The sequence below is a fragment of the Pagrus pagrus genome (assembly GCF_965226575.1).
Source record: "Pagrus pagrus genome assembly, chromosome: 22".
Classification (NCBI taxonomy): Eukaryota; Metazoa; Chordata; class Actinopteri; order Spariformes; family Sparidae; genus Pagrus; species Pagrus pagrus.
Window position 1 is genome coordinate 6,465,724 of NC_140204.1, and position 14,754 is coordinate 6,480,477.

A 14,754-nucleotide genomic window follows, 5' to 3' on the forward strand; every position below is an offset into this window, starting at 1 on the left:
CCGTCTTCCTCCGCACCTATCAAGAACTGTGGAATTTCCCCCTCCGTCCCAGCAACGCCCACGTCACCTCTGATTGGCTGAAATGACTCCTGCCTAAACTTTTCTCGCTTGCGATTGGCTCCCGCCGGTGTCGCTCGCCGCGCTTCCTGCTTCACGGTGCGGTTTGTTATGAAAGCCAGCTCCTTTAAATCTGACGGGAAATGTTGACGGCCGGAGTTGATGAAGTTGGTGAGTGTTCGTTAAAGCGTCTAAAATTCAAGATAGCTGTTGTTTGTTAGTCGACAAAATGGCAGAAATGTCGCTTGTGTAGTTTTTCTCCCCCCCCCAAACGGACTGAAGTTTGAACATGAATGAAGAAAAGTCTAACCTTCGTTACCTGACGCCGCCGTCACTTGAGGCGGCTCGGCGGACACACTTCAGCTCTCCCGTCGTGCGTTTGTGAACCTTTTCTTAATTTCACAGGCAGGTGAAAGCTTTAACTCCTTCCGTGGACCAGCTACACGTAACGACGCGCAAAAGATGTCAGGGGGCCATGAGTCAAACAGGAAGCGCCGCCCCCCCAAAATGTTCATGATCTCGACCGACCTGAAGGTCCAGGACCAGCTGGACGGTACCATTCGGCTGCAGCGGGGGTTCCTCTGCCAGGAGCAAGATAAGAGCAGAGGCGACTGGCTGTGGGTGAAGGTATAATTTATATTTGATTAAGATTTACATGGTCCTAACAGGAACATTTTCATACCTGCACAGATAACTTTATATATTTATTTAAACGTTCATTTAATGATAATGATTTAATGATTTACTGCTTTCTCTTTTATAGAAGACTAAAACTGCCAAGATCAAACATGAATAAATGTCTCTATAAATAGGAAATGTGCCTTTAAATGCACCTAAATAAATACTGAAAAGAAATGCAGCCATTACTTAATCTGTATTTAATTGTATTTATTTTAAAATTCATTTTATTTAACAGTTTATTATTTTATTCAGCTATTTATAAATGTATTTATACATGTATTATTTTGCAAAATTTAAAGGAAAAAATACAGAAATAGATAAACATAAATATACATAATTTTCTTATTATTTACTTGAAATAGTTTGTTGTGTGTTTTGTTTTGTTTTTATGCTTTATTTTTATTGTTAATAGCAATAATTATGATTATCAACGCATAGTTTGAGTCATTTTTCAAGCGAAAATGTGCCTTAGTGCCATTCAGACTTTCAAATTTGAGGAATTACTGCTTTTCTTTGACGGAGAACTGAAAATGTCAAATGAAAAAATAAAAACATGTTTAAAAATGAATCCACAAATAAGTTAATATGCCATTAAATGCACCAAAAGGCGAGATCCTTATGATTAATGATGTTGAGTCATGAAAAGTTCATAACTGTTGGCTTTAGAGCAGAAGCAAATCAAAGGGAGTCCTCCAAAAAGACACGCATGGTAAGAAAATCACTTATGATTCAACCTTTTCCGGTATTTTTCACATGTTTTGGTGGCACGTCTCAGAGAAAAAATCAATCGTTCCATCACATAAATTTCCTGAAAGCATTTCTATTCAGTCAGGCATTGTTGCAGAGTCTTTACTCAGCACATGTTTCCTTTTTATAACAAATGTTAATCTCTTTTTATTTTACAAGAAACAATGACCACATGTGGTACCCGCCTCTAATTTCCTGACTCTTCTCTCCCACACATTTGTTTCTCTCTCTCTTCCTCTTGTTCCCCTGCAGGTGTTGGACAATGACATCATGCTAAAACTAGAGAGGAAGTTCCTGCACGAAGTCCCGGCTGAGCTGAGCGGCCTGTTGGAGCCTGTAACCGACCCGGAGGCCCGCTTCAGACTCCTAAGTAAGACATTAATAGTTAGTTACTGTCACAGATGGTACAGGGTGTTTACTGTATATACTCGTATTAGTAGAATGAACCTGTCTTTGTTAGTTGAAGGAATAATGGTGATAATTGCTGTGTTAGTTGCAGAAATATTGACATTAAACATGACCGACCACAACCTTTGGAAATAGTAGCAATAATACTTGAAATACTGTAATTTGTGGCGTTGGCTCAAAGTGAAAGCCGCTTCTGTGTGACTCTTTGAACGGGGAACGTGATCTTCATGACATTTAAACACTCTGAGGACAGAGTTCAAATTTGGGTAATGTCAGGTCACACTTTTGTCCTCACTGACTAAGCACTGCCTCGTCTTTTGGTTTTGATTTGTTTTGTGTTTTTCAGGTAATCCCGGGAAGCTGCAGCAGTTTGCTGCCTTGCCTCTTGGTGCTCTGCTGTGGGTCCAAATGGGCCAACAGGACGAGCTGGCGGAGGCGGAGCTTAAATACATCGGGCCGCTCACCAGAGGGAGCAGCGCCGTGACATTTGGGGTTCAGCTCAAGGTAAACGCCGCTCTAAGAACATACCTCGTAGGTCTGAAGATTTAATTGCACACTAATGTCAGCTGCTTGAGGTCTCAATCAAAAGAAAATAAGTAGCGTGGGATTGTGGGAGTTGTTGTCATCCATCTACGTGAGTCAGGCAGAAACATTCATGGATGATATAATGTTTTTTTCAAGATTTGTTTATTCACATTTGCCGACTTCCTTCCTCATTCCAGGAAGTTTTAACAGTTGCACCACATCAAATAAAAACATCAATAACTAAGTGGAAAAACAGATTCTGGGAGTAAAAACGTCGTCCTGTCTCCTCTGCAGGGCTCAGCGGCTGGTAAAGGAACAAGCAACGGATCCTACAAAGGCAACCGGCTCTTCAGCTGCCCCGAAGGCTGCGCCCTTTTCCTCCCGGTCAGCCACATCAGGCTGCGCCAGTGGTCACGCAGCAATGGCTCCGACGCTCACGAGCGAGCCCGCGAGCGAGACCACCACCGAAGCGGCAATAATCACCCCAGCAACGGGCACCACGGCAACAACAGCCGCCCAAATCATCATCATCAACAGCAGCAGCAGCAGCAGCAGCAGCCCAGCCGTCACATCAGCTTCCACCAGCATCGTCCCAGCAGCCCTCCTCAGTCTTTTGGCATCCTCCCTCGGGCGGCGGAGTCCGTCACAGTTCAACACCAGGTCCGAGGCCCGTCGTCGCCTCCGCCGTTCCAAGTCGGCCAGCGGGTGTGTTTCCCCCTGGAGGACAATGTGTACGGAGGGGAGGTGCGTTACTGCGGTCTCCTGCCCGGCCGGTCCTCGTCTGGGATGTACGTCGGAGTCCTGCTGGTCAGTACGACACATGACAGGATAAGTTGAGCCTGTTTTATGTCATTCTGCATTTCCTGTCCCATCACTACTGTTGACTCTCATAAAAAAAAACTCCAGGCTCATAAAATACATTTTTAACATCTCGTCTTTGTGTGACACGTTTCAGGACGCTCCTGTTGGTAACTGGGACGGGGTTTATAAAGGAGAGAAGCTCTGCCACATCCCGTCCCCTCTGTATGGACACCTGCTGCCAATCACCAAGGTCTCCTCAGGTAGAGCAAAGATTTACACAACAGACACTCACAGAGAGACGGAGACAGAATAACACTACCAGCTGCTGAAAAGACAGTAGAAGAAGAAAAAACAGACACCTAACTCTCGTTCTTTTCCCTCTTAGAGTCTAAATCCCACCGTCACAACCCTCTTCACCAAATTCCCAAATCCATCCTGAAGCCCGTGCCGCCACCCGTCACCAAACCAGGCCCTTTGTCACCACCTCCCTCTGGTCCCAAGGTCGCCCTGATGCCTCCCACCAAACAAGCAATTAAACCTCCTCCACTGCCTCCGCCGAAACCCACCCTCAAACCCCTGCCCACTGCCCCCGTCCCACCTCCCAAACCCTACAGCCCGACGTCACTGAGCCCCACCGACCAGCTGCAGCACACCAACGGCGTGCACGGGCCTCCCTCGCCGCTGAGGTCGCCAGACAACGGCGAAGCTGCGGGGGAGGACGGAGAGGAGGGTGAGCTGGAGGTGGGGTCGATGGTCGAAGTGAACGACCCGCCGCTTTTCGGGGTCATTCGCTGGATCGGACGGATCAGTGGGATTTCGGCGCAGGTGGCGGGAATCGAGCTGGTAAGGTCAAAGATTGTTGTCTGCCAGTATGATATTGTCTCTAAATCAGATTAAAAAAACAAGCCCGCTGTGTGTCAGGACCAGGAGCTGTCTGCAGGAACAGACGGCAGTTACCTCGGCGAACGTCACTTCCGCTGTCCGCCCAACAAGGGGCTGTTTGTCAAGCTTCGCAACTGCAGACGGGACTCGCGGTTTCCCGCACCAGAGACGCCCGTCAATCAAGTGGAGCGATGCAACTCTATCGGTAGGAAACCACTGTGGTTGCTTATGACGTCAGCCAGAAAACCCTCAGCCTAAATGTGCAGTTGTAACACGTAACCCCCGTCTCCTGCTGCTCTCAGCCTTCGCAGAGTGGGGCAGCGAGCGCGTGGATGAGCACACGCCTCCCGTGGACGGAGAGGAGGCCGGTGAGCTGTACCAGGGCTGGAAGAGAGGCATCCAGGGTCACCTGAACTCCTGCTACCTGGACGCCACGCTGTTCAGGTGAAAACTGAGGCTGCTTACAGAAAGGGTTAAAGGATGTTACAGAAAATCACTGACAACCTCAGTTTATTGAAGCACAGCAAGTCATAAAAACAGATTTTTTTGTGTTCAGAATACAGTCTAGTGATTTGATCTTGTGTGATCTTGTGGTGAAGAGGAAGCTGTGGTTGTTTGTATGTTCCTGTCTCATTTTAGAGTAGAGAGAAGACGTTATGATGAGCTAATTAACTAATTTCCCAGACGTTTGATCAGAAGTTTAAACAGAAAGCAGCCACTATTGAGCATCATTTAATGTGTCTTTAATAGTGCGTACATTATAAGAGCGATTTCAAACCTTTTAAGGGCATTATTTTAACCAAATCATATTTAAAATGCTGCTCGCACCCTAGTGGTGGGAGGCTGTATGACATCTTAGATGCAACAATTAACTGGCATTCTTAAAGTGGCTCTTTATAACAATTAACATGTATTAATCACTTTTTTTTTGGCCATATGTTTGCGGATTATGACATGACGTGAAAAATGAGACCTTCTCCGTGTCTCTTGGTCGTCCACGCAAGCCTGTAGACGTTTTGCTGAAGTTGTTTAATGCCGCTGGACTCTTTGAGAAGGACTCAGGTCGGATTTTCCACGATAGGATGCGACTAACAGAGAGCAACAGCAGCTGACGTTAGTTTAGAAATGGAGTCTGCTAACGTAAATAAACGACCGGCTTCCAGCACAACACAGAAGTGCAACAGAGATCCTCGAACATTAGCAACTATGACCAGGAAGACATACTTCAGAACAAAATATGGTTGTAAGTTGCTTAATTCATTCATAACAAATACAAGTATATCTTTTTATTTAATCCCTCTGTCGTGTCTCTCTACAGTCTGTTCTCCTGCTGCAGTTCAGCAGACTGGGTCCTGTTTTGGCCCTCTGACCCTGAAGCGGACCAAACCTCCAGTCAGGCTCAGGACCTGCTGCGATGTGAGATAGTCAACCCCCTGAGAAGGTGCGTACACGTCAGCTGGATACTTCAGATTACTGTTTCCACCACTGCTACTGACTGTATGACACAGGTTGAATGTAACTTAGTACATTTACTTAAGTTTCTTTTGTGCACCGGTGTCTCTAAGGTATGGCTACGTGTGTGCCAGTAAGACCATGGCCCTGAGACGACTGCTGGAGGCTGCAAACAGCAACACAGGCTTCACCAACCAGGAGAAAGGTGTGTGTGTGTCTGTGTGTTTGTGTGTGTGTGTTGCACTGCATGCCTCTGGATTCCTGTCTGTGTGCGCGATCAGACCGAGGAATGCTGTCATGCTGTTTTTTGTTCCCGTCCATCAGATCCTGAAGAGTTCCTCAACAAGCTTTTCCAGCTCCTCCGAGTCGAGCCGCTCCTCAAGATCAGGTAACCTGCGTGCTGTGTGCCCTGTTTACGTCGGGCTCGCACAACCTACACACACTCTGAGGAAGTGTTTAAGACTTAAAAATACTCTTATTGGAATAATGGTTTGTGTCTGATGTAATTTTTCTACACAACAAGTTCATTAACCTGGTTTACGTAGAGCACAGAGTAACTCTCCCCCTTCAGCAGGTGAATGTGAAGTGAAGTTTGAATATCAACATCAATCAAAACACATTCTGACACACTTCTCCATCAGATCGATGACTCACCAGCCTCAGGAGTGTCACCTCTACCAGCTCTTCCCGCCTACCCTCCCTCCCTCCCCCTCTTCGCCCTTACCCCTCTCCCCGGTCCAGTCCCCCATCCCTCTCGCCTCCCCGTCGCCCAGTCGGATGAGGGTCGCCAGCGTCCAGGCGCTGCTGGAGTCCTCCTTCCTCCACGCCGGCCTCAAGTTTGTCGAGGTAACGGAGACAAGTTTCGAGATTTCATATCGCTTTTAATCTGGTAAAACTACGAGAACTATCGCATCATGTATTGATCGTTCCACCAGGCTCCCTCCTGCCTCTTGCTGCTCATGCCTCGCTTTGGAAAGGACTTCAAAATGTTTGACGCCATCTTGCCCTCACTGAGTCTGGACATCACAGACCTGCTGGACGACAGTAAGGACACATTTCTTTTGTGCACTTTAAGGTTTATTTTTTTAGCTGTTACCGAAGTGCTAAGTGGAGTTTTTGTCTCCGTTTGTCTCTCCAGCCTTGAGGCAGTGCAGCATCTGTCAGGCTGTAGCTGAGTGGGAGTGTCTCCAGTGTTATGAAGACTTGGACATCACTCCGGGTCGTCTCAAGCAGTACTGCCAGACCTGCAACACACAGGTAACCACTCCCGACTTTGCATCCGACCCCTGACAGGTTTCACCTCCACATATTGGCGTTGTTCATCTTTTCTATCGCTAATCAGGTCCACAGTCACAGGAAGCGAGCGTCCCACAGCCCGGAGAAGGTTTCCGTCCCCGGTGGACCCTGGACGGGCCCTCTGCACTGCACCCGCCAGCGGCTGTCTCTCTTTGCGGTGACGTGCATCGAGACCAGCCACTACGTGAGCTTCGTCAGGCACGGGCCTCTCCCCACAGACTGGCTGTTCTTTGACAGCATGGCAGACAGAGAAGGTGAGAGATCCTCACTTCAATTACAGGATAAAAAAAATAAAAGACAAGTTATTAAAGCGCTCCCATTTCTCTACGTGTCCTCACACAGGTGGCGAGAACGGCTTCAACATCCCCCATGTGAAGATGTGTCCAGAGGTGGGCCGTTACCTCAGCCTGTCGCAGGAGGAGCTGAGCAGAGTTGACCCCACGTCCTTACCGGAGCCCGCCCGCCGCCTGCTCTGTGACTCCTACATGTGTCTGTACCACAGCCCTGAGCTCAGCCTGTACAAGTGATGTGGACACATAACACACAGATCAGAGCCCTCGCACAGAAACACGTCCTAACTTGTCCTGTTTTAACTTCAGTTTCAAAGATGGTAAAAATCCTTGTTTCTTCCGCTCACTGAGGAAATCTACACTGGATTCCTCAATCTGCGCTCGTCCTGTCATGTCTGTACCTGTGCTTAAAATGTAATTTAAGAGCCTGTATCCATGACAACAGTCTGTATCTGTGACAGCCGCTGTCTCATTTCACCTGTCACTTGCCAGCTAGTTTGCTATAATGGACAAGAAGCGATGGCCGTTGGAGGCCTGTTGTAGAAGCGCTGACACTGATGTTCGCCTGAAGAAGCTAACGTCGATGCCAGCCTGCTGGAGACGCCAACAATAGGGTTTGCTTTTCCAACTGGCTTACGTCAGTGTTGGCTTCTGCAACAGTTATGGTTTACAGTTAAGGAAAGTGTTTCTGTAACACCAAAAATCCTAAATGTCAACCTAAATGACTTAAGATCAGACGATGAGGCCTCTGAACGTGAAAAAGACAAAGTTCAACAAATTTCCGCCCAGATGAAATGTTTAGTTTTGCTGTGTTGCAGATATTTCCCCCACATATGCTAATGTCAACAAGGGTGAAATCTCACACTTGAGATGCATTTGAACCCAGTTATATCTGGCTGTTATCTGCCTGGAGACCGTACAGTGCCTTAGACCTTAATGTAATCTGAAATGTGACAATCAGCTAAATGTGAGAGAAGCAGAATGTATCCTTGTGAACAAAAAGCCTGTAGTTTATTTATGTTTTAAGAGCTTTGAACTTGGTGGTAAATGAGGGGGCAGTATTTGCTTTTACACCTGAGTTTACCTGTGCTGATGTCATTGATGCTCACACATTACACAACCACTGTGCCTGTAACTGAGAACACATGTACACTTTACAGATGAATTTGCACTGCGTTGTTTACATGTCAGTATGTTTGTGTATTTATATATGATATAATATCTTTGCCTTAAACTGACTGTAAAGACTGCACACAGATGTGTACTAATACTATTGTATTGTACGGGTTGTTTAATATATCACAGCTGCAGACAATGAGGGCTATGTCCCAGCCAATAAATACTTCGATATTCTTCTAGTTTGTTCATATTTGTGTCTTTTTCTATTATTGGAATGATCCACCAACATGCAGACAATTATATAAATAAGTAAATAAATAACATTGGCCAAATAAGTAACACTAGCTGTTTGTTTGAATAAACTGATAAACATTATATATTACATTTACATGAGGAGAAAAATAAATATCATTTTAAAATGTATTTTTTTTAAGTGTTGACCTTTTAGGTTCAAGATGGCCAATTAAATATTATTACTGATACACGCCAGTGGTTAATTTAATTTGATTTATTTTGGATTCATTTATATGCAATTTGGTCATAAATCATTATTTAATTTAATTCAATCTAATTTAATTTCATTATTTATGTATTTATTGTTGCAGTTTGTTCATTATGATTAATCATAATACATGTTTTATTGTTTAATTAATTGTGTTTGATTTATTTTTTATGTGTACGTTCTTCCAAAGTACGAGGGCGGAAGTGACGTACTATTCGCGTCGGCAGCGTAACTGCGTCATCACTACGAGCCCCGGAATCTGCGAGCGACGACGAGGGGGTCGACTGTTTCCTCAGCACCTCGAGCTAATTCCCTCACATTTCACCCAAACCTAACGATTAAGAAGCCAGACAGCCTCCGTTTGGATGTTAATATAAGGTAATATGAATATGAATCGACGATTTGTGGGCTTATTTCCATTTTAACGTCATGTTTTAGCCGCTTAAAAACGGCGACGTCGAGTGAGAACCGTTAAAACATCGGCTGCTTTGCTTTTGACTCGTATTAATTTCCTAATTTTCTGATTAAAGTGTCGTTCTGCCGATTACTTTACGGATACAGGAGAAACTGGGCGATTCTGCAATCAAATCGGCATTAATAGCAATCAATAACATGCTTATAAAAGCCTCCATCTGGGTTTTAATGTCGTTTAATTCACGAAAATCATCAAGGTTAATGATGTGAAAACGGTTAAACATCCCACTTGTCATGTCTTTATAAAAGGCTTTTCCAAAATACTTGTCAGAGATATTAAATAAGCTGGGATAAGTGTATTTGTCACAAGGACTGTGGTTTCCTTCAGGACCAGGGTACAAAAACTTTCCAAGCGTTACATAAAACATAAAAACACTAAGAAACAAAGTGGGATAACCTCTGTGCACCTCTTAGTCGCACAACTAACAGCCATGTATTTTACTGTAAATATGTTTTTTAAGTTCTCAGGTTTTGTCTTAGTTCACCTTAGATGCCTCATGTGACGTTCAACCATAACTGTCTTTTGTTTATATATCTGTAGGTACTTTCTGTCTCTGAGGTCCAGTAGTGCAGCAGGTTGCCATGGCGTCTCCAGGGAGACAAGGTGGAGGAGGAGGAGGAGGAGCTCTGTCGACCAGAGGAGGCAGCGGGGCGAGGAGGATGAAGTGGGCTCTGGAGCTGAGCCTGGGCAACACCAGGTGAACAGAGAACAGGGAAACAACTGCAAAAAACACATGTCAACAAACATGTCAACATTCAGAGAATAAAAACTAAACTCTTTGTGTCGCCTCTGTGCTGCAGGAGTCGCGGTGACCGACAGGGCGGTCAGGGAGACGTCGTCTACCCCATCGGCTACTCAGAGAAACCCGTCCCCGACACCAGCATCCAGGAGACGGACAAGAACCTGGTGGAGAAGGTAAGCACGGAGGAGTTTCCTCTTTTCATTATTTGTTACATATTGGACCTTTTAAAGCCTCCTTGTAACTTCTGAAGTCAGGCTGCATTCAGCTTAATTTCCTCACGTGCAAAAAAATCAGTGCGATAACCGTTTTCCTGCTTTTTGGTGCTCAGTTTTTTCAAAAGTAAAAGTAATGCCAAAAGAGATGACAGCACAGTTAATGTGTAAATTAATGGAAAAAACAGACAGTTGAAGCAGTTTAGAATAATCATCCATATAAGTGTGACATATTTAAGAAATAAAGATAAAATGTTGAAGCAGAAGTAAATACATTAACGCAGAGTCTCTTTCTCTTTATTCCTTCATGGTACAGCGCTGCTGGGACGTGGCTCTCGGGCCCCTGAAGCAGATCCCCATGAACCTGTTCATCATGTACATGTCAGGAAACACCATCTCCATCTTCCCCATCATGATGGTCTGCATGATGGCCTGGAGGCCCATACAGGCGCTCATGTCCATGTCTGCCAGTGAGTATGCTGCATTTTACTTTCAGACTGTTACAGAATCAGATTCATGATCTGCTCACATCAAGTTAATTTCTGTGTCAAAGCTTTGACACCTTTCATTAATTCCTGTGCTCTCCTGTGTCTCAGCCTTCAAGCTGTTGGAGAGCTCCAGTCAGCAGTGGCTTCAGGGCCTCGTTTATCTGATCGGTAACCTCCTGGGCTCGGCGTTGGCAATCTACAAGTGTCAGTCGATGGGACTGCTCCCAACGCACTCGTCTGATTGGCTGGCTTTCATAGAACCGCCTCAGGTAAATGTGGAAGGTTTTGGAAATTGTCTCATGTGCTGCTCACTCACTTGTAGTCCAGTAGAGGGCAGTATAAGCCTATGATGTCATTACATTTAGAAATGAGAATTTTCTGTTTTGTTTTTTAACTGTTAAATCTAAAGAAGGACTTTAATTGTATAATTGTGTTTTTTTTACATAACTGCTGTGTGTGCCTACTGATTTATAGCAAAGTACACGTTTGTCAGATTGCCTGAAGAAAAAAACATAGAGTTTAAACAGGTGGACAACAACTGGTTTTAAGCCGACCAAACACCGTATTAATATGAGCATTTTGTTTCTTCTCTGCAGAGGATGGAGATCCTGGGTGGCGGGATGGTGTTATGAGGAAGATGGTGGGTGCACATACCAGATTGAAATATTTACAGAGGTTATATACTGTATACTGTACATTCTCCGCCTGAAGCCCTTCAAGCTCTTGTCCACGACACATTCAACCTCTACAGCAACAGTTACAACAGGAGAGACGTTTGTAAAATCAGCAGCAGGATGCACGGCACAGCTTTCTACGCAGCCCTCGTCCTACACACACACACACACACACACACACACACACACACACATTTTGTTTGCCTTTGTTGACAGAAACATTAATGTTACTCCAGCCTGCTGATCTGCTTCTTGTCTCTGCCTCTGCTGTTCCTCATTCATCTCTTTTTGATTATTTTAACAATGATTTAAAAGCCAGCAGATCATCACGTTGACTACTGTTGGAACTACTGTACTTTTCTTTCCCGTTGAAATTTACAACATAGGTAGAGGTTATATATGAGGTTATTTTACAGTTAACGGAGTTATAACCATTTTTTGGCAGGCCAACATCATTAAAACTAAAATGTATCTATAACTTCTTAAAATAACAGTAAGGTGTTTTAATTTTAATAGGGAAGGATGTCTGATTAGGTTGTGTAACAGTAGAGTTTTCCTCTTTTCTCCATCCTAGATTTTCATTTTTTGTTCCTCAGCATGATTTCAGCATGCTTGCCAGCAACATTTACTAACCTGTTTTAATTTATAGGTCTGTTTATTTATACTGATTTGCTCTATGAAAATGTTCTATAAAATAAATCCTTATTGGCTGAATTAAAATGTTTTCAACTGTGTCAATAAAATTTGTGTTGGATGAAAAAAGAATTGTGTTATACTTAATAATAATATTTATATTTTTAGAACAATATTTATTGTTATGGCAATGTAATATTTATTATAACAAATCTTTGTTAACAAGATTTATATTGTTATCACATTTATTATGTTATAAAATAATATATATATTAAGCAACATACACATTGTTATAACAATATATTGTTAGAACAGTTTTATGTAATAACAGTATAATATGTATGGTTTTAAAAATATAAATATACTGTTATAACAAGAAATGTTTCAATGTTACAAGTGTGTACTAATCACTTGTTACTTTTGTGTTTATTTGTCATGTTAGTAGCCACAGGCAGCTTGTTGTCATTCCTTTAATCGGGTGTGAAGAAGTGGAAACCAAACAACTTTCGGTGACACCGAACGATCTTGAGCAAACGTACAATGTCACAGTTGTGTTTCACAGAAAAAAAGGAAAATATCACACTTTAAAGTAAATTCTGAGCTGTCTATTTGTAGTTGTGAAATGACTACGATATTGCTACTTGCATCTGCAGAACAGACTCGACAGCAGCAACGATGGAGCAGTCGTGAACGTTTTTATCTTGTTTGCTCAAGATAACATTTCAGTCACCCAAGAAAACCAGGTTTGATATCTCAAGATAACAATATGATTAAACGCTTGACGTAAGATTGATCCTCACTAATTTTGGTGTACTGCAAAATTCACTTTGATATCTCTGGTTGTTTTATGGGTAATGGTATGTATCAAGAAGCAGATCAAACGTATAGAAACACATAAATTTGATATTGATGGGTAAGCGGAAATTAGACATGTCTACCTGCATATTTTATGCATAAACTGTTGATTGATTTTCCAGAAAAATACTTTGATTACACATAAATATAAAAGATAATCCAGTTGATTCAATCATTCAGCCATATTTTATCTTCTATTTTCAAGGTAAGTATAACTAAACTTATTGTGGGAACACTTTAAGATGTTTCTTGAGAAAATAAGATTATTAGGAAAGGACATGATTTGGAGATACAAATCAATAAAAATAAAAATAGCGAGCAACCACGGCCATCTGGGCTTCCATACATACCAGTCCTGTCATAGCAGAATTATGGCCCTGGTGCCAAAACAGGGTCCATATGGTCAAAAGTATTACCAAAAGTGTGACAACTTGGTATGAGTGGTACGTTAAGGCACCTGTATGTGAAAAATAAGTTTAGCTCCAACATAAATAAAAAAGCAGTTTTAAAAAAATGCAAACTTTCTTCATTTTTGACTTCTCCAACCTCTCCCTCTTTCTCCTCCCTGCTTGTTAATGTTCTTATTTGTGGGTGTGTGTGTGTTGGTATCAGCAGCAACACCCTGCGGGGAGAACAAAAGCATTCAGGTAGGGCAGAGGGAAAACCTGAGAGGCGAGACGCAGAAAGCTTACGCAGTTTTTGTTTTATGGATTGATGAATCAGGTGAAAGGTGGACGTTTACGTTGTTTGAATTTGCATTTCCATCGTATGATACGCCAAGATATGAGATAGAGAGGCATAATCTGAAGTGTTCGGCTATAATATTGAAGTCATAATTTTGACTTAAGCACTAGTACGTCATGATTTTGACTCAGCACATCACAATGGTAATGTAACTACTATAAATACATACCTAAGTACTGTACTCCAGTGGTTATCAAACTTTTTGTGTCCAACACACACCAAAGGTCAAGCCACACCTGCATTCACATCCACACATGAACAGCCTCTACAGCAGCTGTGCTCTAATCGCTTTGTACTGTTCACTTTTTGTTCCCTGGAGGGTTTTTAAAAGGATTTTTTATAGGGCAGAGATTTCGCCTCTGTCTTAGGAAGTGAATGTGTACACATGATATGGTAAATGAATCACTTAAGTATGTAAAGTATGAAGTTTTGTTATAAGCTACCTGAAGTAGGCCTAAAGTACCCTGTCATTACCAGCTGTGACAATAGTGATGCATACACATTAATGTATCATTAATCCAGCAATAGAATAAATACATGGGCATTTTTCATAATGAGTTACTTTCAGTACTTTACGTACTTGTGTATTTATTTATTTTTGTGATGCTACGTAGGCTAGCCTACTTTTACTTAAGCTGTCCCCATAACACTGTTTGAAGCTAGAAAGGTGGCAGGGTCCACAACATATAAACAAAGTAGCCATATTATGAAGTTAGTTGACAGCTAGCGAGAATAATTGTAATTTATCTCATTATTTACAGTTATAGATTTTTCAATTTTTTTTGATTTACCGGTATATAAATGTGCTTTTGTCCTTTAACATTTCATCATTTGGGTCTTCCATACATAAGATGTAGCTACTTTGTCTTCTCAAAAAGTCTTTTGATAGTTTATTTGTGTATATTATATGGTTTTCTTTTTTGTTTGTGTGTTTTCTTTAATGCTATGTAGCCTATTTTTTTTACTTTTTTTGTTTTAGGCTACTTGTATTGTTAAACTGTGTTATTTTTTTTAATTACTAAAGTAATAGATCTAAATATTTACTTAAAAAAATGTCAACATTATGACCAAGTAGTCATATTTTAAATGTTTGTTGACAGCTAGTATCATCAAAATGTATCTAATAATTGTCTTTGTACGTCAGATTTTACATGTATTTTTGTCCTCTTA

General features: G+C 42.4%; 2 protein-coding genes across 2 annotated transcripts; both read left to right on the forward strand.

The window, feature by feature from the left end:
* Positions 1 to 144: 144 nt before the first annotated feature.
* On the forward strand, positions 145 to 8,497 carry cyld3 (cylindromatosis (turban tumor syndrome) 3). Its single transcript, XM_084344547.1, has 17 exons — positions 145 to 228; positions 463 to 684; positions 1,738 to 1,855; positions 2,240 to 2,397; positions 2,713 to 3,225; positions 3,374 to 3,479; positions 3,605 to 4,062; positions 4,141 to 4,306; positions 4,404 to 4,545; positions 5,420 to 5,542; positions 5,667 to 5,758; positions 5,878 to 5,941; positions 6,195 to 6,399; positions 6,489 to 6,597; positions 6,692 to 6,810; positions 6,896 to 7,103; positions 7,192 to 8,497. The coding sequence occupies exons 1-17, from the start codon at positions 220 to 222 to the stop codon at positions 7,374 to 7,376; spliced, it is 2,997 nt and encodes a 998-aa protein (XP_084200673.1). The 5' UTR covers positions 145 to 219; the 3' UTR covers positions 7,377 to 8,497.
* A 502-nt stretch (positions 8,498 to 8,999) lies between these two features.
* Positions 9,000 to 12,075, forward strand: emc4 (ER membrane protein complex subunit 4). Its single transcript, XM_084344559.1, has 6 exons — positions 9,000 to 9,138; positions 9,776 to 9,932; positions 10,036 to 10,150; positions 10,506 to 10,659; positions 10,786 to 10,946; positions 11,274 to 12,075. The coding sequence occupies exons 2-6, from the start codon at positions 9,817 to 9,819 to the stop codon at positions 11,307 to 11,309; spliced, it is 582 nt and encodes a 193-aa protein (XP_084200685.1). The 5' UTR covers positions 9,000 to 9,138; positions 9,776 to 9,816; the 3' UTR covers positions 11,310 to 12,075.
* The last annotated feature ends 2,679 nt before the right edge of the window (positions 12,076 to 14,754 follow it).